The sequence below is a fragment of the Prorops nasuta genome, unplaced genomic scaffold (assembly GCF_024137725.1).
Source record: "Prorops nasuta isolate Cenicafe-Biocafe unplaced genomic scaffold, Cenicafe_Pnas_1.2 PNAS00021, whole genome shotgun sequence".
NCBI lineage: Eukaryota > Metazoa > Arthropoda > Insecta > Hymenoptera > Bethylidae > Prorops > Prorops nasuta.
Window position 1 is genome coordinate 4,105,773 of NW_027116818.1, and position 19,110 is coordinate 4,124,882.

Consider the following 19,110-nt stretch of genomic DNA (forward strand, 5'->3'; position numbering starts at 1 on the left):
TATAGAGACATCGGTTAATCTGACACGAGAAGCATTGTATGAAAAACTTTCGTATGTGGCGCGATATCAACGACTGGGCCATATCTACTGGTACGTAGGAGGTAGGCGAGGGCCGTTGCACTCTTTTCATATTTCAACGTTAGCAGGCGAGTGGCGCGTCGTAATGAAATCATCTCCAGTGCTTTGATCTTCCCCCCGCGCAAGCCCTTTTCAGTCGGGATACCGTTTTCCCTTCAAAATACTCCTTTGCTTCCTCTATCCAATCCACCCACTCGCACCAACTTCCGTACCTTCTTTGCTCTCTCGTAATAAGCTGCTTTTCGCTTTCTTCGCCACGATACGTTTTCACCATGCGGAGGCAATTTCCTAATTACGGTGCTGCGACTAACCGATCCTTTTTCCCTCGCAATCATCGCTATTAGCCCTGGCCTTTCTCTCTCTCTCTCTCTCTCTCTCTCTCTCCTCAAGCAAAAACCATTTACATTGCTGTGACGTTGCTTTGACTCCACCCCCCCCCCCCTCCTCCTCCACCTTCCTCGAAGCTACGCGCTCTTCAAGCCGGCAAAGATTCTTTCGAGGCTCTCGGAATATTTTGCATCCCGAAGATGCCATGGACGGGGAATTAAAAAATTCGTGATGAGGTCGGAGGATAAGGTGGATGATCGATAGACGAGTGTGTTAAGTAGCAGGTAAGGATGACGAGGTTGGAAGACGAAAATTCAGTGCTTGTTCTCTCGGCACAAGAGAACGACGACCGTGGCAGGTATATAAGGTGTATCGAGCAACAAGGACTAACGGCCTTTAATTAATAAAGTTAGGCGAACAACTCTCAAAGTCTTCCCACCCCCACCCAAACTCGACCCCTCCTGCTATCCATCCTTCCAAGCTTCAGCTATTTCCATCGCTTTACAAATTCAGCCATTTCCTCTTTTACTCGATATTCTCCCCCATCCTCCCTCCCCGAAGTCTCTCGCTCTTTTCCTTCTTTTTTTCGGCCTCTTATTTGACAAATTTTATTCTTCCAGAAATCTCCCGGCTATTAATAAAATCGAATCGACGCTGCTACGTGATTTCCAAGTTTCAATGGCGAGCCAAGGAAAGGGGGGGGATGGAGGGGTTGAAGAATCTTTCCAGAACATGTGACAAGTTTGATACAGAGCTTAATCCATATCGAGTTTCTTCCTTGGCTTCACCTACGCCGTCCTCTTTCTCTCTCTCTCTCTCTCTCTCTCTCTCTCCTCGGGAAGCTTTCGTATAGTTTAAGAGAAGGGTGAAGGGGAGGGGTTGGTTGATAATTGATAACTCGCGAGCGAAAGCGCAATGTATCTTTCCCTCTCATTGGTGAAACGGCGCCAAGTAGGATGATTCTAACAGTGTTTCTCGAAAGTGCGAGAGTATCGTAGGGCAGCAGCAGGCAAAAGAGGAAACGGTATTCGTGGCCTTTCCTCGCAGAAACTTGAGAAATTAAGCTGCGAGCTATATCGATGCCAACGCCATCACGCGCGTTTCTCTCGAATTTTGCACCGAGTTATGGCTGGCTAAGGAAAATTGACTTGAATCCAAGCCAGGATAATAAAATGGCGTGTTGGAGTGAGAGAGATGGCGCGATGAAGAATGAGGGAAAAGCGAAGGTTATAGCAGAGATGTATATAGAAGAGCTATATAGGGTAGGTTATAGCGCGACAAGAAGAGTCCTGTTGTGAATTATGGAGCGGGTTCTGAGCTTTTTGAGGAGCGTTGGTTTACCTTGTTCGGTGTGGTGGCTTGTTGCTGCGGCGAACAGCTGGTGCTGTGCACGGTTGGCTGATTAGTCGTGGCAGGTACGATGCCCTGATGGTTCAGGTGGTTGAGCTGGCTGAGTTGCTGCGGCTGCTGCACGGGATTCTGGTTGGTCGGCTGCAGTTGCTGATGGTGCGTCTGATGGGCGGGATGGGTCGTCTGATGGTGCGTCGCGGAGAAGGGGGGCACCGTGAACGGGACGAACAGCATCGGGCTGCCGAGGATGTGCGCACCACCTCCACCCAATGCGCCCGTCTCCTCCCTACACCTTTTGCGTGCGTTTTTGGTTTTCGATAATTTATCTCTTAGTCCATCAAACCGAGATTCATACTTCGACAGCTGCTACCATACGTATATTTTACGCTCGTCTTTATGGTATATATATATATATGTATATATATATATATATACAAGATACTCTCGAAACTCTGTTTGTTTTTGTATTTTATTCTGTTCTACGTTTTACTTTGTCAAACACTGTCGACGTTCAGGATGAGCAGCAGAGTGGGAGCAGATGTAGTAGTAGTAGTAGTAGTAGTAGTTTGGTAGTGGTAGTAGTGAGACGTACGGTAGTAGAGAAGTAGTTGTAGCAGACAGAGTAGTAAGAATATACGTGTCGAAGCGAAGCTAGGAATATTGTACTTGTATTTTGATTTTGACATATATTTATTATTACCTGCACTCCTGCCCCAGCCCCTGGTGCTGGGGGTGGGCGTAGGGGGCGGCTCGGACGGAGGTGGTGGACGCCACCCTCGCTACCCTCAGCGATAGGCCGCCCCGTTGGCTGCTGAGTTGGACCGGAGTTGCCGGTTGATGATTGCTATGCACGCAGCAACAGGCGCGACAACCAGTGGTTTGCTGTTGTTGTTGCTGTTGCTGTTGTTGTTGTTGCTGCTGCTGCTGCTGTTGCTGATGATGATGGTGGTGGTGGTGGTGGCTTGGGATTCCCTGGAGATGAGTCAAGGGGCCCCTGGGCCCCTGGGAGGATGGAGAACACGGGTACACCCCAACCAGACAACCCACCACAGCCCCGGGGCCCGGTGCACTCGGAGCCAATGCGCCCGATGACGAGCCTGCCACCCCAACCTCGCCGCTACAACCCCTTCTGCAACCACTGCACCACTGCACCCACCCTCCGCGATTACCGTTTCCTTGCGAAAGGAACAACCCGCCGGCGCTATTGCCGATCGTCGACACGCCCTGGACCAATTGGACCCGGGCACCCTTGACTTCTCGTTCGCCTGCGGGTGGGATCTTGCTTAATTTCGAACCTCCCCCAACGACCAATCTTCCTCCCACCCCTATCTCCGCGGCTGTTTCTCAAATCGCACCAACAACCAAACTAAACTTTTGCGTGTATATCTATATATATAGTCGCGCGCACTCGACCAATCTTGTCAAGGACAAAACTGTATAAAACCAGCCAAGACTCGATATTTACTCGATTATATATACTACAGGGTCTGGCGCACTTTGACACACTTCCTGCAACGATTCGATGCAGCTAATTCAACCTTTGAACGGCTAGCTTCGGTGTATCCGGTTAGAAAAGGACCTCGTTCGAGGGCTCGACGAGTTCTCCACTTGTGAACCACCGCAGCCTAAAAAGCAGAGAGAGAGAGAGAGAGAGAGAGAGAGTTTCGCGTGAAATCTTTCCTGGACGGAGAGAGATGCCTTCGTCGATCGCCTCGTCTCGTAGCCGCTTATAGGCTCGTCTCTGCTCAACCACGTGCTTCAGTTACATCACCCTCTCCTCGGATCCCACTCGATAATCCCCCTGCACTGATCTCCTGGCGTTATTATTCTCGCGCAACGAGAGGGAAAGTCGTCTCAAAGAATCAACATAGCTATCGAGCAGTGGACGCTCTCTTCCTCAGGATCTATCCGCAGATTTCGAGGACTGGTTGTGAAAAAATCGTAGGAAAAAATTGGCGTTAAAAAGCCAACGACACTTTTTTCAGGGAAGAATCGATGAACGAACGTTTAGCTGGAATTTCGTTGCTGCAGGAATCGCTGGTGCACACACACGCGAGGGGATTTCCCGTTCACACGCGCACTGATGAGTCTCCAACGATCGAACGGTCTTCCCTCTTCTCTTTCCCCGTTAATGGACACACTGGCCGCGGATTGCAACTAGGGATGATTCTCGTCGTTGAACTCTGGCCGAAAATTCTGACAGGGACTGGCCGTGATATGGCGGTATCGCGCGCGTTCGCCAACTGTCAAAATGACATCACGAGCGGATATCGGTAGCAAAGTCACCGGTGCTTTAACGAAGCCGTGCCCTACCGGAAATTAAGCTATCAAAGCCGGCACGTATTAATAATGCACATGTGTATATATATATATATATATATATATATATATATATAGAACAGCAGAGAGCAATCCTGCGTGTAGAGAGCGAAGAAGAAGAGCGACGTGAAAAGTTTCTCGTCGCTATAATTCGCCGTCGGAAGTTTGGAGTTTGAAGGAATACGTTTCTTCTTGGTTCTTCGAGATTGGCCCTCTTCTCAGTAACATCGGCTCGTTCTCGAATGAAAATTCTATGGGGGTTGCGTGGGAGAATCTCCGCGGCCCCCCGCGCGTGCAGAGGAATACAGCACGAAGACACGGCAGGGCCGAAAAGGATGGATCCTAACCCGTAATGTTGGAAGGTCGCTCGCCGACTGACTAGCACTTCCGCTCAGGCTGTTGTGCGATTCAGAGTGGGGGATGCTTCGTTGGGTTGTTGTGTGTAGGGGTTGGTGGGTCGGCTCGTCGGTTGGTTGGTCGCTCCGGTGCCTCTGTGTGTGCTCGTACCGTGCGCGGGAAACCAGGGGTTGCCGAGCCTTCGCCGGTCGCGCTCTCGCAAAATTCCAGTCTCACGTGGCCAGCTTTACCCTCTCGACTCTCTCTCTCTCTCTCTCTCTCTCTCTCTCTCCGCTCTCCGCTCTCACTTTAAACTATATATGTATATACACGCTTCTTCTTCACGCTCGTCACCGAGAAACTAAAGCAACGCACCAACAAACATCATCTCCGACGAGAGAAATTCTTCTATTTCTTCTACACTCGCGACGAGAAGGAAACGAATCTCACTGTGAAACGCGAGTGATTAACGAAGCATGCTCTTATACAGAATTGAATAAGATCCAACTAGGCACCCGCTGAGAGGGAAACGTCGCACAAGAATTTCTCAAATTATTCTTGAAATTCTGTAGATCTCGTGAAGTGTGAATTGAGCGGGGAGATTGCTCTGTCGCCGGAGCTTGAAAATGCAATTTTTTTCCAATTTTCACACGTCGCTACGCACAATCACAATAAGAGCTGTAATTTTTTCGCTAAGGTTTTCCAGTAGCGTAAAACAGAGAAAGAGAAAGAGAGAGAGAGGGAGAGAGAGAGAGAGAGTGAGAGTCGAGCGAGAACGCGAGTAGATAGTTCCTTGGTTGATGATCACGAGTGCACTGTACGACGTAGTTCGATCACTGAGCGAATAATATAGGAGAGATACACTCGCGTGACGAATGATCGGAGACGAACTAGACGTAGAAAAAGAAGTTGGCGAGAGCCGCGGGCAGGTTGGAAGGGCTTGAGGAAGGTCCGGAACGGTGCGTGATGCCGGTTCTTCGTCGGTGTGAGTCGTTCCTTGCTTCGTGTGCGTCACTTTGTACGCGTGCGTGTAGCTGTTGTGTTTACCAGAGGCGCGCGCGATACGTGTCTTGATCGGCTGGGCGAGGAGGGGTTGGAGGGGGGAGGTGGTTGGGACGTGAATGCGCGCTCGGGATATATATATGTATATACACACAGAATAGGATGTAGAAAAAGAAATGATCGGGACACGGCGGTAGTCCTTCGGTAATGCTTGATAGTGGAAGAGGAAGGAAAATGGCAGTGAGAGAGGGAGGGAGAGAGAGAGAGAGAGAGAGTGTGTGTGTGTTATAAAGAGAGAGTGAGGGGGGGAGGGAGAGAAAGAGGTAAACGGTGAAAGAGTGGAGTTTCCAGCGGGCCAAGTCTAAGCGGTGTCCTGCACGTTGGTAGGTAGCGTGGAGACAAGGAGCGTGTGTATCGCAATGTATCGCGGCGGTGGTGGCGACGACGGCGGTGGCGGCAGCAGTGACTGGAGGGGTGGTGGGGGTGGCGGAACAGTCGACGCCGCCGCCGTGAGCTGGAGGGGAGACTATAGGGGTTGCTCGCCAACCTACCTTGCTCCTTCCATCCTTCGTTGCTTCGTTTCGAGCTGCTGCTGCTGCTGCTGCTGCGAGTGAGGGAAGAAAGGGAAGCGAGGGTTAGCTACGGGGAGCTCCATCTCTCTCTCTCTCTCTCTCTCTCTCACGGTACCTTATTCTCCCTCTTACCAACCGACACATTGCCGTCTCACTCCGAGCAATTGCAGCTTCTGTCGCTTTGCGAACGATAATACCAGGATCATCCCAGAGTCACCATTATATATATATATATATATATAGTTTCTGCCAATTAATTTATTTCCAATACTCCATGATCGTTAGTCATTTTTAACGTTCCCCGATCGAGTGTCGCTCGAGTGTCACAACCGGTAACGAGATTCTACCCTGGAAACTCGAATTCATTAGCTTGCCCGAGTTTCGATCTGCTGAATTTCTAGCCGCACACACCAGGCAAAGTGCTCCGCTCGTACGAAAATGGAATAAAAGAGGGTTAAATATGGGAATTTTTCATTGTGCTACTTTTTGCCCCCATGAAGCTTATCACCGACGCAACGGGGGATTGCGAAATCAGAACGTAATTGTCGCGACATACCAGCCGGCAGAATGTTAGATGAGATTCCGTGCAATTGCAGCAATTTCAGAGACTGCGTGGAACTTTTGGCTGCGGAGGGCGACTACTGATGTAACGTATTACGCATTTGCATAGGTATTGTTACGCGCTCTATATGCCATTCGTTCAAGAGTACATTCACGAATTGCCATTTTATCGAGAGAATCGCGAGACCCTGTTGCCTTTATCCATTCTCTCTCCCTCTCTTTCTCTCTCTCTCTTGCCGCTTCCTATCCAGTTTACGAATCTCTCGTCAATCGAGGCATATATACGTATATGTATACACACACGTATTTTCTTCTTTCTCCCGTAACGCACGTTGCGCAGATCTTATATATCTATATATAGGAAGAGGCTTATCAGTATTCATCGTGGATGCTTGACCCGAGCTTGCGGTCACCCCCTTGGTACGTAGTGGGGAGGTTAAGGGGTCGGAGGGGACATCGATCGTGGCCCGTCATTTTTGTCCACTTTGTCAGGCGCGTTAATTAAAAATTGCGCACGCTCATCGTCGTCGAAGGAACCACTCACGTCCCTGTAATTAAATTGCCGATGGTTTTCCGTCCAGTCGCCATCCCACATGCCATTTCGTAATGGCACATCAGCTCTACATGTATATATATATATATATATATATATTGTACATGTACAGAGCACATAGCGCACATGTCCCCACGTTCGCCGGGATTTTTGTCATTTCCACTGCAGCGGCTAACGGACGGCTAGACTGAAAAAGTCAGCGCGACTAAAGAAAGAAGAGGGAAGAAAGAGAAGGAAAGTTGGGGGAAAAAAAGAAGGGAGAGAAATTCGCCGAAGAGGTTATATATATATATATCGAGAGGGTAAGCGGCGTTGTTGGGAAGAAAAAGGGTGAAGCGGTTGTCTGTGGAAATTTCGTATTTTCGCGGCTAATGACTCAGGAACGAGACGCTAATGTATTCTATGCGGAACATCTCTCCTATGCACTTCTCATTAGCATTTGTAATGCGTACCTACCCCTAACCCTGACGCGCCATCGTTGACGCTCACTGGAAACCCATCAACCTACCATTTATAGCGGTGTTTCGTGTACGTCCACTGGCCATGGAGAAAAGAGCTTGCCACTCGTTCCTGGGAAATATGTTAATAGGATGCATCCGCAGGGTTCCCGCGGGCTCTCTGCCCCATGCCCCCATAACGCAACTTGCCACACGCGCGCGCACGGCCATATATATATGTATATACCGGGCCTATACCTATATATATATATATGCATTTTTACCCCGGCAGAAGCGTTCGATGAAAACCTCCACTCGACCCATTAGACACTATTTAACTCCCATGCATCCACTCGATAATAAAATTCCTCCGATAAGTAGAATTATCGAAAAAGAGCTCCAGCCAAGCCACATTGCACCCGTTCGATATATTTTACAAGCTGCTCGTCTCCACGTTTATTCCTCGACTTTCTTCGGATACCAATGGTATCAGCCTTATTAGTCCCATATAATTACGTTTATCGCTTACTACAAGGCGTTTTGTAATAATTACACGCGACTCTCGCCTACCACAGATCGCAAATTATTTAAAACCGATAACGAGGCGAATAAAAGTTCGTAATGTTAAAATCGCGTGTGTGCGACGTTTGTCGCGTGGGATAAGCCGCGAGCGAGCTGAATTTGCCAAATATATACGCAACGATGAGCGTGCATAGTTATATATGCATATATATACAGCATCGATGGACGCAGGCGCGCGCGTCTCTCCATCGTCACCGAATTTTAAACTCCGCGTCAGCTTTTACAACTCCATCGTTATATATTTTTTGTATAACAGCTCAATGGTATCCTATGCCGCAGCATGAATAATGCTACATCTATCCGCCGACGGAAGTAGGCCGTGCAATAATTATGAGCGTCGAATTCGGTGAATTTGTAATTCAGCAGGAAATCCCTCTGGCTAATGAGTTAATTCCGATAAGCTCTGCCGGTAAACAAAACAAATATTAATTCGTCCGATCGCGCGACACAAATCCGGAAGCGTCCGGCTTAGCTTGAAAATTAAACGACGATGCCTATACGAGGGGTTGGGAGCGAGGGTGGGATCTAGGAAAATCGAGAGGAGGGTGTGCATAAGCCAGTCTCCGGATAGAGTTGTAACAATCGGATCAGCTGGCAATAAAAACCAAGCGTTTCGATCTCGACGGGGTGGAAGGAGGGGGAAAGAGGATGGGGGGGGGAGCTGTGTGACACAAGAGGGTAGTTTCTCTTCTTCGCTCGGGGAACGTTTGCCTTTCGTTAATCCTCCATGAGAAAAAGGTTCGAGTTTTGTGGGAATATATTGATGCGTTTGGAAAGTGGTAGGTGTATGGCGAGGGTGGGGGAGGGGGTGCAATAACGGATAAGCGAAACCATCGGACAGTTTGCGAGAGCGCTCTGCTCCTGATGGCACGGCCGGACACACGGAGGAGAAACGGCTGGCTGGCTGGCTGGCTGCTTGTGCTTGTAGAGAGACTCGGTATATTTATAATGACCCTATATGTATGCAAATGGCCGCATATCGCACGGACCTATCCCACTCGTACTTACACGTGACAGAGGGCGAGCTCACATGTCCACCTACACCTCCACTAATACGTTCGCCCCTTCTCGCAATCCCAGCATCTATCCTCCCCCGGCCGGCTCTATAACGCTATAACAGTGTAAAAACAGAGACACGCGTCTCTTGCTTCGCTGCTATACATGCATGCACATATACACATTCGAAGGATGACACGACGACGAATAATCGATCGACCAACGAAACACGGAGCGATTCGCGTCGCGCGAGAGTAAGAGCGAGAAGCTAGAAAAAATGGCGATTTATTAATTCGCCATTGGTAATCTCTCTTAATGAAGCTCGGCCGGAGCGCTCGCTCGGTCGAATAATATGCATAATTTGTTACGCTCAACAATATCGATGATTTAATTTGAGCGATCGTCCGCGAACTTGTTGCTTTGGGAATTTTTCGTGGTTGCCGGGCAGATTATTAATTGCACAAAAGCGACGTTGTTGGTGCCCGCGTGGGTGTACCGTACGTGTGTGGGTGTGCGCGCGGCCGCGGGGCTGCTGCTTTGTTCCCGAGCGTTCGGGGAAAACACGCGCGCATTCGCCTCTGAAAATTCGGCCCGGCACCGAAACTAAACTGGCGTCGCGGCGCTGCATGGCGCGCATAAATTATAACGATAAACATGTTATTTATAGGCCGACATAAATTGCCTATGCTAATTTCTGCTGATCAGCGCGAAACTGCGCTTCGAGCTGTTACGATCGCCATTGAAATTTATCGAACTTCTATTACCGCACTGCATTATTCCGTTCTGCCAGCCCACGTTCTCCATGTATAAGCGATTTCTGAATCGCGCTTACAATTTCGTGCTGTATCGCTGTCTTTCGCAAGAATTATGACTGGATCGTTGCGTCGACGTGCGGAGAGGAAGATTCGTCGTGTGCGAGGGACCAATGAAAACAAGCGCAGCAGGGTTCAAATAGGGATTAGATGGGTGGAAAGAGGGGTGGGGAGGGGAGGGGGGGGGATTAATCTCGAGGTTTTTTCTTGCGCTTATTCTGGAGGGATGCCCGGCCGAGCGCCACACGTACACGCTGAGGGAGGGATGTTCCACTATATATATATATAATATGTAGGAGAAACTCTTGCGTTTGGTCTGGCAGCAAACCGCAACGAAGAAAACCAGGGCAAAAGCAAGAACTGGCAGGAACGCTCGTCAGTTTCCCTCAGGACTCGCTTTCCTATATCTGTTTTCTATATAGCTTATTACTCCTGAACTATATCTTAAATAATTGCGTGGCTTTAAGAACGTTTTAGCTGCAGTATTGCTTCGCGCGAGGAAGCTAACTCTTCAGCTTTATATATATATATATATATGTAACGTCCTCGATATGTTTTCTTCCACATCCACGTCCCCTGGTTGACCCCCATATAGGACGATTGTCCCAACGACGATTTTACCATGGGAACATCGACGGTCGCGGGAATAAAATTCCTTCGAGCTATATGGGAGGCACTAAACACTGCGGGACTTGACGGAGCTTCCTTGGCAGAATTTATATGCGTAGATTCCGAGCATCACGATCCCTACTTGTGATATAGTGTAACTGCATATTGTACGATCGTCTGCAAACTCAACGATAGCTGCGAAATAAAATACAGTCCCGCCTATGGGAGAATAAGAGGCGACTCGGATAAATGATCCTACGGAGAGGAGACATAAATATTTGTAATGAAAAAACAAACGAAGAGAGAATGGAAAGAGTTTGGATGTAAACGATAAAGTTTCGGGGCAAATATGGAAAGTTAACGAGGAAGCTGAAGGGTCTGAGATATAATTTAGACATCTTATTTCTAGGTAGCAATAGCGTGACGAGCAGTCCACCCCTCGCTAAAGTCCCCTGCATAGCCGGAGGGTGCGCACTGAAATTTCCACGAAGATTAAGACGTGAGGATTTCGAGGAGTTAAAGGCTCCGCAACCTCAAATCTCAAACCTATAGAACGCCGTGCCCAGTTTCATGGTAAAACAGAATGTTTTATCCACCTCCACCCCCCACCTTCAACCCCTCGCTCGCTGCTTTTCCCTTCATTTGCCTCCACCCCTCATCGCCTGCCATCTCTCGCTATTTTACGCTTGCACCCCCTCTTCCTTCCTTTCTTTACATCGCGAGGAAACCAGAGAGAGAGAGAGAGAGAGAGAGAGAGTTAGATGGGCGGAGGGGGGATCTCAATTTCAATTTCGAGCCCCGTGGGTGTCGTTCCGAAACGAATATAATTATACGGAATAATTCTGACACAAGCTTGGGAATGGGGAGAGGTTCGAGTTTGAGTCGTCGAAATACTTCTTGGAGGGTAGGAGAGGGTAGGGCCTTGCTACCTACAGTCCAACTAACGCGTAGACCGTGGTTATGGTATCGCCCTTTCCCCTTACGCACGACGAGACTTTGTCGAAAGATAGCGAGTACTTAATGGTTCAAGATTCCTCCCGGCTTGGTGGAATGCTTTGAATGAAAATTAAGTCAACTACCGAATCCTCCTACTGCTCGATCTATCTTATTTTTTTCCCTTTATATAGATAAATAATATTTATTGAAAGCAATAGGCATTATGTTTTCTTTTCCCATTCAAGGTCGATCCAAATGGGAGGGTTGGAGCATGTCTCAATGTTCCAATTGCTTTTGTTTCGCGTGTGTACAATCGTGAAATTTTTCCAGCTACCAATTTATCTCTCAATTACTCCATTTCACCTTGTCAATCGCCCTTCGCTCCACGGAGAAATTCACACTTTCTTACCCACTGTCTCTGGCCTCACTGCTCTTGGGTTTTGCTTTCCCTCCTTACGCTCATTTCCCGGGAGAGAGAGAGAGAGAGAGAGAGAGAGAGAGACGAAGGCATTTCGTTCCATTATCCAGATATTAGCCATTGGGGACCCACGAAATTACTACAACTTAAATAATTTGGTTTAATGCAATAGTCCAGCAACCGTTTAACGATTACGCAAGGGATCAAGATTTATTTGCAAAAAGAAAAAAAGAAAACAGGAATTATACGAAACAAGTTCGACATTCGTTCTATTGCTGCTATGTGCCAACACACAAGTCCCATTTCATCTACATTTGATTATAAGCAATACGCGATATTCGACGAACTGGAACCATTACCATTAATCATGTATCAGGGGTGTAATTATTAATTGGGAATCGTTGCAATTCTCCGCATAAATATCGAGGACCCGTCTACTTTTTGATTTATCACCCGACTTCTCCGCTATCCTAAATACATTTTCGACGATAACCCTCTAATTGAGATTTAATTATTGACGCTTTCAGACAGAATATACCGATGGAAAGATGCATGCGCGAAAGAAAAAATGATTACATCTGGCAAAAGTTTCAAAGGTGTCGTCACGCATGCGCCTTCCAACTTCCGATCTGTGAAATTAGGTGTTATATGTATGCGGGGGTGAAAGGAGGTAGACTTTGCGAAACTACAACAATGCCTGGTGCCTCGCCAAAGCCAATTTGTGACGAGGTCAGAGATTCTGAAGAAATATTCAGATAAGGTCTCTTATATATTCTCAACCTGGATTTAAAAGTAAATTCCGAAGCAGCTCGATATATCCTTTTTAACGCGCGTCTCTACATCATCCTTGCAGAGAGCTTTTATCATCCAGGTGTTGGTAGGAGACAGACTAAAATTTTGGCTCGATTAATCCTGAAAACGGAAGGCATCGCTCGAAGAACGATTAAGAATAGCTGAGGAAAAGCTACTCGAGTGGATGATTGCGAAAAGTTGTATATGATTTTCCTTTCCTTTTTTTTTCTTTTGCTATATTTTGGAAAAGAAGAAAAATAAGGAGAAGCCTGCGGTATCCGTGAAGTAGAGTGTCGTCGACGCGTGTCACATTTTTATTTCTCGCCACGTTACTGCTAGTCGTGGGAAAAAAACCTGCTTGGCTAACTGTCTGCTTGAGTGCATCTCGAGCATACATGTAAATCACGTCACGATAGATTCCCGGCGTCAACTGCAGGCAACAGTCGATTTTCGACTATTCACTGCTGAAAGTCGTAAAAGCCCCGATGCAAGAAGTGAACTTCCTATCGACAAGTCAAGCGTGGCATAATACATTGTTATTATTTATCGATTTTATCGAGCAACAGGAAAATCTCCAGATTTTCAGAGTCTAGAGTCATTCGAGGCAAGTGTAGTGCGCGCTGGTCGAATATTCCATTTGAGCTGGTGGGGAGATTTAAATATTTTTATCTTATATCTATATTAAGCATCTCCAATTCCATTATTACAAAGTCACGTGTTACAAACAGCTGTACTGTATATTTTTAAGCTTGTATATGCTTAAAATAGAAGTATAACGCAATGAAGATAAGAAAATGAAGCGCGTCTGGAATAAAACGAAACTGCTAAGCCGTAAATGAGTGAGCATCAAATATTCCTGATACGATCATTAATTTAACTGTTTGATAAGAAGGAAGAAAGTATGCGTGCTCTCTCGACCCGAATGACTGCGGATTGTATAAAAAAGCGCAGGGCTCTTTTTTAGCCATTTCGTGGCGATTATCGCATGGGAAAGCGACGCGGCGAGGAGCATAAATCCAGTGATTCGCGGTAAAGCATCATTACGCTGTTCTCCATTACAAATTATAGCGAGCTGACTATAGCTGCAGTAACACACTCCACTAGCAAACGACTGTCATACTAATAAAGACACATTATACGGTCAAGACATTCGCCTCTGGCATATAACTGCATTAATCTAAATCGCCATTATGGCTCGTAATTCGCATACGCGCAGTACGTCCGTGGACGGGAATTAATGCGCAGGGTATAAACTTTCCAAAAGCTTTTTGGTCGGAAGAAGAGCGGTAAAATAATGGGAATGGCTATATATACAAACGTATATGCGCTATATGTATAGCAAGTGGGTATATGTACGTATATATATATATATATATATATATATATATAGGTAGGACAGAAAGGAGGAATAGAAAATTGTAGAGAAGGTTTGGAAACGATTTGACGCGCGGAATCTTAGACGATTTGTTTGCAATTGGATCTTCCCGAAGGTCTTTCCACTTCTAGTGGAGAATCCGCGTTAAGCGACGCGTGCCGCGCTACAATCTAGTGCCTGCTGCTGCCCCCCTTCTTTGGAATCCCTTTTCCCTGGATATATCCTCGAAACTTCTCGAGAGCACGATGATTCCTTTCATCTTGAAAGCCTTCTTCCTTTAACGCCGGGGAATCTTGAATTTCCCAGCGTTTTTGGATGCTGCCAGATATACGAGATAAGTCGATTCATCTCTGGAAAATTGAAAACCTTCTTGCGTTCGCGCAATTGTTATGAGGTATTTTATTTCCAACGTTACCCTGCAACGTCCTCCCCTCCTCTTCCTCCTCCCCCTCCCTTACCCATCTTTTACTCCCTGTCTCTTCTTCTCTCACTTATCCACTTGAAAACCTAGAATATTCTGTTTTTCAAGATTCCAAGGCGTTAAGAATTTAATTTTACTGCGAATACTAAGTAGGCAGCTTGAAAGCATCTAGGAAAATGTTTTATGCATATTGGAGAGTACTCGCGAGTACTAATTTATCATAAGGAATTGGAAATAAGAGGCGGATAGTGTAAATAAAAATTCGTTTAATCTAGACACAAGCTTACATTTGTACCTTTATCGCATTGCCCGCGCTACTACGTTGCCTGGCCTTTCGCTTGCACCTCAGCTTGCATTTGGAATTTTTCGGCCAGTCGCAGACCTTGAGCACTGGATTGAAATAGAGACCATAGGGACACTGCATCAGGATCGGTACGAGACCCTCGCACACGTAATAGGACTTGCAGTCCTTCGGATTTGGTATCAAAATGGCGAAATCCGGGTTGCTCTCGTTTGGACAGACTACCGGGGAACTCGACGATTCGGTCGCATCGGAACTCCTCGTTATCCAGGAAATCGAGACGAAGCACGCGAGAAGGAGAATTCCTGCGTGGAGAAAGAGATGTCGAGATTGAGAATGGTGGCTGTGATGAGTGGCAGAAATTAGCCGAACGACGATCGCTCACCTTTCATTTTTATTTATCACCAGACCGCGGTCCCACTTGTGTGTGCACTTTTTTGCTGCAGTTTGGAAAAAACTCTAGCGATAGTTGGGCACCTCCAGGGCCTTTATATACTCGATCCACGATTTTTCTGTCTCGATCCCGGAAGCACCTCGATGCTGCTCCCCCTTTATCCTCCCTATTATCGACTTTCACAATCGCAGCGTGATAAGCGTATACGTGTACACCAGGTGCTTCGAATGGACCATCGTTGGACACCCCGATGAGAAAATAGAGCCAAACGAACACATGTGGACAAATACCATTTATTATCTCCTAAGCTATATAAGCTCCTATGAAACAATATTTTCACCTAATCACTATCAATCGTCGATGAGCACTAAGTCGTCCTAATCATACCAGCCAAGCTACTGTCTTGCTCCCCTTATCAGGCCAAACGTGATATCTCGCAAATCCACGTTAAGCGTGCATAATCCGACCTTCGTACTCAAAGAGATACCGCGTGTGTACTGCGTATATATAGCACATAAGGAATAAAAAAGAGCTAAATAATAACACACGAGATAGTTCAGAATATACACCGTTGTGTATGAGGCCGAATCACCGATAATTTCGAGGTCCTAAAATTCGGTCAAGGAATAAGACTCGAGGAATTTTTCGATCAGGCAGCCTTGGTTTATCGTAGTGATTCGCGTTTTTCAAAAGTTTCGCGAGAATCGAATAACGCGGAAGAGTGTTGTTGAAAAGCCATGAGAGAGGAACGGTGGATGTAAAGAGCGATGTGAGAAATTAGTACAAAGAGAGAGAGAGAGAGAGAGGTGAGAGAAAAAAAGTGAGAGACAAGCGCGACGTGATTTAGGAGTTGGCTTGGTTCTCTAAACATTTTAGTCGACCTTATTTCGCCTGCATTATTTCAACGTTAAGGCGAGGCGCGGAATAGCCCTCAGCTCGTTTTCCGTACCTACTGGAGAGCTGCACAGTTTGTATGTAGGGTAGGTACAGGGGGAGGGGGCTGAGAGAAGAGGCAGGCAGGTCGGAGCTCCAGAAGAAAGCTACCGGTACGGTTAAGTGGCCTGATACATAAATATGCGATTAATCAAGTTAACTACCCTCGTCGTGGGAGCTTTTTTTTTCCTACACGCTTTTCCTTGGCCACTCTTCAGCCATCTCTTATTTTCCCAAGCAGCATATCGCCACTCTTCCCCCTGGCTCTGCACACCCCCACCCCCACCCCCACCCCAGCTGACTCTTTAGTGACTCTAGACGTCTTTTTAGTAGCGCGGAGGAGCAAATAGGTCCATTCGCCTAAACGGCCCTCAGCCACGAGCGAATTTCGCGCTACGAGCTTTTCCTCGACGAACAAATGACTCGTGAAACGAAACGCGCCGCAATCGACCGTTTGCACGCCAGCGAATCGCACACACGCTTTCGTTTCTTACCTCTGCTCCTTCTCTCATCCTTTTTTCTTCTTCTTTCCTTTACCCCCTCCTCCCTGGGCAACTAAAAAACCTACTTCCCTTGGAGCAGAGCTATAGGCTGCACCCTCCCCCCACCCCCTCCTTCCTGGCCGATATTAATACAGAGACCCGTATCTCTACTTGATCGTAGAATAGCCTGTTTACTGTTTGCTTGGCGCGTTCCAATTAATGGATAGATATTTACCGTAGCGCTGATATTTGCAGTCTACACGGCAAATACGATTTGTCGTTTGGATTGCTGCAGTTTCGTATGGCGTAACACAGGAGCGAAGGGAGACGGCGGGATTGATTGCGTATCGAGGATAAATTTTCTTGGCTCATGCGAAAATGGCAATCGTTCTCTGTGGACACAGTCATCAGGAAACTGATATATGCTAGAACGTAAATGACAAAAACTTTGCTACGTGTGCGCGTGTATGCGTGAGATGTTTAATTATCGCTGGTGTATAATCCAGTGGTAGTAAAAGGCTCTCTCTCTCTCTCTCTATATATATATATATATGTATATGTATATGCACAGTGTATATAGGGATAAATTTGCCAAAGAGCTGGGAGATATTAAGTGGAAATTGTTGTCCAATAACTCGGGCTGTGATTGTATTTTTAGAGATGGAAAAGAGGCGGGTAAAGGTCCAACTGGGTGGATGCCATTTCTCCGGAGTAACGAGTGCGCGTTGAAAATGAATCGTTAAAACTGGAAGGGGTGGAGCGCGCGTGGCAATCGTTTCAAAGTGAACGATGATTTCAGGAACGAACGTTAAAAGGTCCTGCTGCTTTCGGACACGAGGACGACTCATATAAATTTCCCTCAGTAACCCCTCTTAACTTTTCTCATCCCTCGCTCTCTCACTCATCTCGGTGCGCAATGATTTCTATTTTTCATCTTTGCTATTTCTCGCTGTACGTACATATATACAAGGAGCGCGAGTGCGAGCGCGACGGTAGCTTTCTGCTTTTTCGCATTTCTTTCCTCCTTTTTTCACCCCATTTCTGCGATCCTTCCGTTGCCTGCTGCACTCGGCCTTGTCCCACCGACTCTCGCTCAGCTTTGCATATTTTTTCTTTCGAACCGCTTCGTGTCTCCCCTGCCCCCTCCCCTCGTCCCGTCTCGTCCCGCCTCACCCGCCATGATGGCTCTACTCGCGCTTCTAATATTGGCCCCGTCAGTGCTGAAGTATTTACGGCTATGGGCCACATAAAAGCATCGGTTCCTCACCCTCGCGCTCGCGTCCCTTCCGCCTTTCGCTCGAGAGATTTCGCCTTACCCCCCACGGCCCACACCAACCAATTCGCCATCCAGTTCCAAGTGTTCCCCTACGCGCGCCGCACGTACCTTCAACTTTAACTGCTGTAACGCCCAGTTATAACTTTACACCTCATTGCGTGCAACCCCCAAACCTCGTCTTGTTTAAACTTTCCTATTTAAATATCTCAGACCTACCACGCGCTGCTTCTTCTCTCGATCCACTCTCTCCAGATACTGAGTGCTCTACTCCTCTGCACAATTTTCTCAACGCTTATATATATATATATATATATATATATGTATAATATATTAATTAAATTCACGCAAAAATGCCTCGAGGTGTGTGGAGTCAAGTACACACATACATAAATTATATATAAGGGTTATCGAGCCATAACGAAAATAGTAATTGGTTAGAATTACATGTAAATATACGGAAGGAAGGTGGAGTTTTCGTGGGGAATTGCAGCGGGAGACAACACCGAGCGCATCCCAAATGGGTGATTATTCCAGCGGAGGGCCAAATAGGCCAAAGTGACCGGGTTGATTTTCCTTCCGGGTCAAAGTTCACTGCAGCGTACAAGTTTAATTTTCGTGATCGGCTAGCAGAAATAATTCGCCGTTCTCCACAGCTGATTGGCTGATTTGGCCAAACATTCGAACGTTTGCTATGTGGCTCGTGTAACAGTTGGAGCTAACGTACGGCAAGCCTGGGTAAGCTCCGGACGAATTAGGCTCTCATCCAACCGACGTGTTTCGCGTGGACGGCATACGAAATCCTCCGGAAATTCGTCGCCCTCTTGATCGAATTAAGTGCTCGCTCGAGCGAAATTCCAAGCGAAAAGGCGGTGCGTTAAAGCGTGCGCGAATATAATATACTATATACACACGTACACTCTATATGTATATGTAGAGTATAGACATACCGTGCATATACATACATATATATATAAACCTTTAATTTCATCGAGCGATTGTTACTGAAAATTAAGGGGTGAAACGGTCTCGAGGAGGAATAAAAGCACACGCCGTTGAAGTATTGATTCTGGATGCAATCCTCCGAGCACTTTCGACGTGTACGAGGAACGGCGGTAAAGGAGGAGGGGCAGGGGGGGGGGAGGTCTGGGCGTAAATACGTGAGGAAAATTTACATTCTCGTAAATGTAGCGTGGGTAATCAAAACCGCGCGGGTCGGATGAGGGGAGGGGGGAGCGACGACCGAGCGTC

General features: G+C 47.1%; 2 protein-coding genes across 6 annotated transcripts in view; both read right to left on the minus strand.

Annotated features, from left to right (window-relative positions):
• The window catches only part of LOC136780933 (nucleolysin TIAR), a 439,848-nt gene that overhangs the window by 329,427 nt on the left and 91,311 nt on the right, over positions 1-19,110 (minus strand). For 3 of the 5 annotated variants that reach the window (XM_066739544.1, XM_066739541.1, XM_066739542.1), the window contains exon 1: positions 1,747-2,947. The exons of the other annotated variants lie outside the window; for them this stretch is intronic. In XM_066739544.1, the coding sequence (XP_066595641.1) occupies positions 1,747-1,989 (243 nt within the window). In that variant the 5' untranslated portion in view covers positions 1,990-2,947. Of the gene's footprint in view, positions 1-1,746; positions 2,948-19,110 lie in introns of those variants that run through there. 5 annotated transcript variants of the gene reach the window in all.
• On the minus strand, positions 14,726-15,566 carry LOC136780936 (peritrophin-1-like). Its single transcript, XM_066739554.1, has 2 exons — positions 15,163-15,566; positions 14,726-15,082 (listed from the first exon to the last, which is right to left on the minus strand). The coding sequence occupies exons 1-2, from the start codon at positions 15,167-15,169 to the stop codon at positions 14,760-14,762; spliced, it is 330 nt and encodes a 109-aa protein (XP_066595651.1). The 5' UTR covers positions 15,170-15,566; the 3' UTR covers positions 14,726-14,759.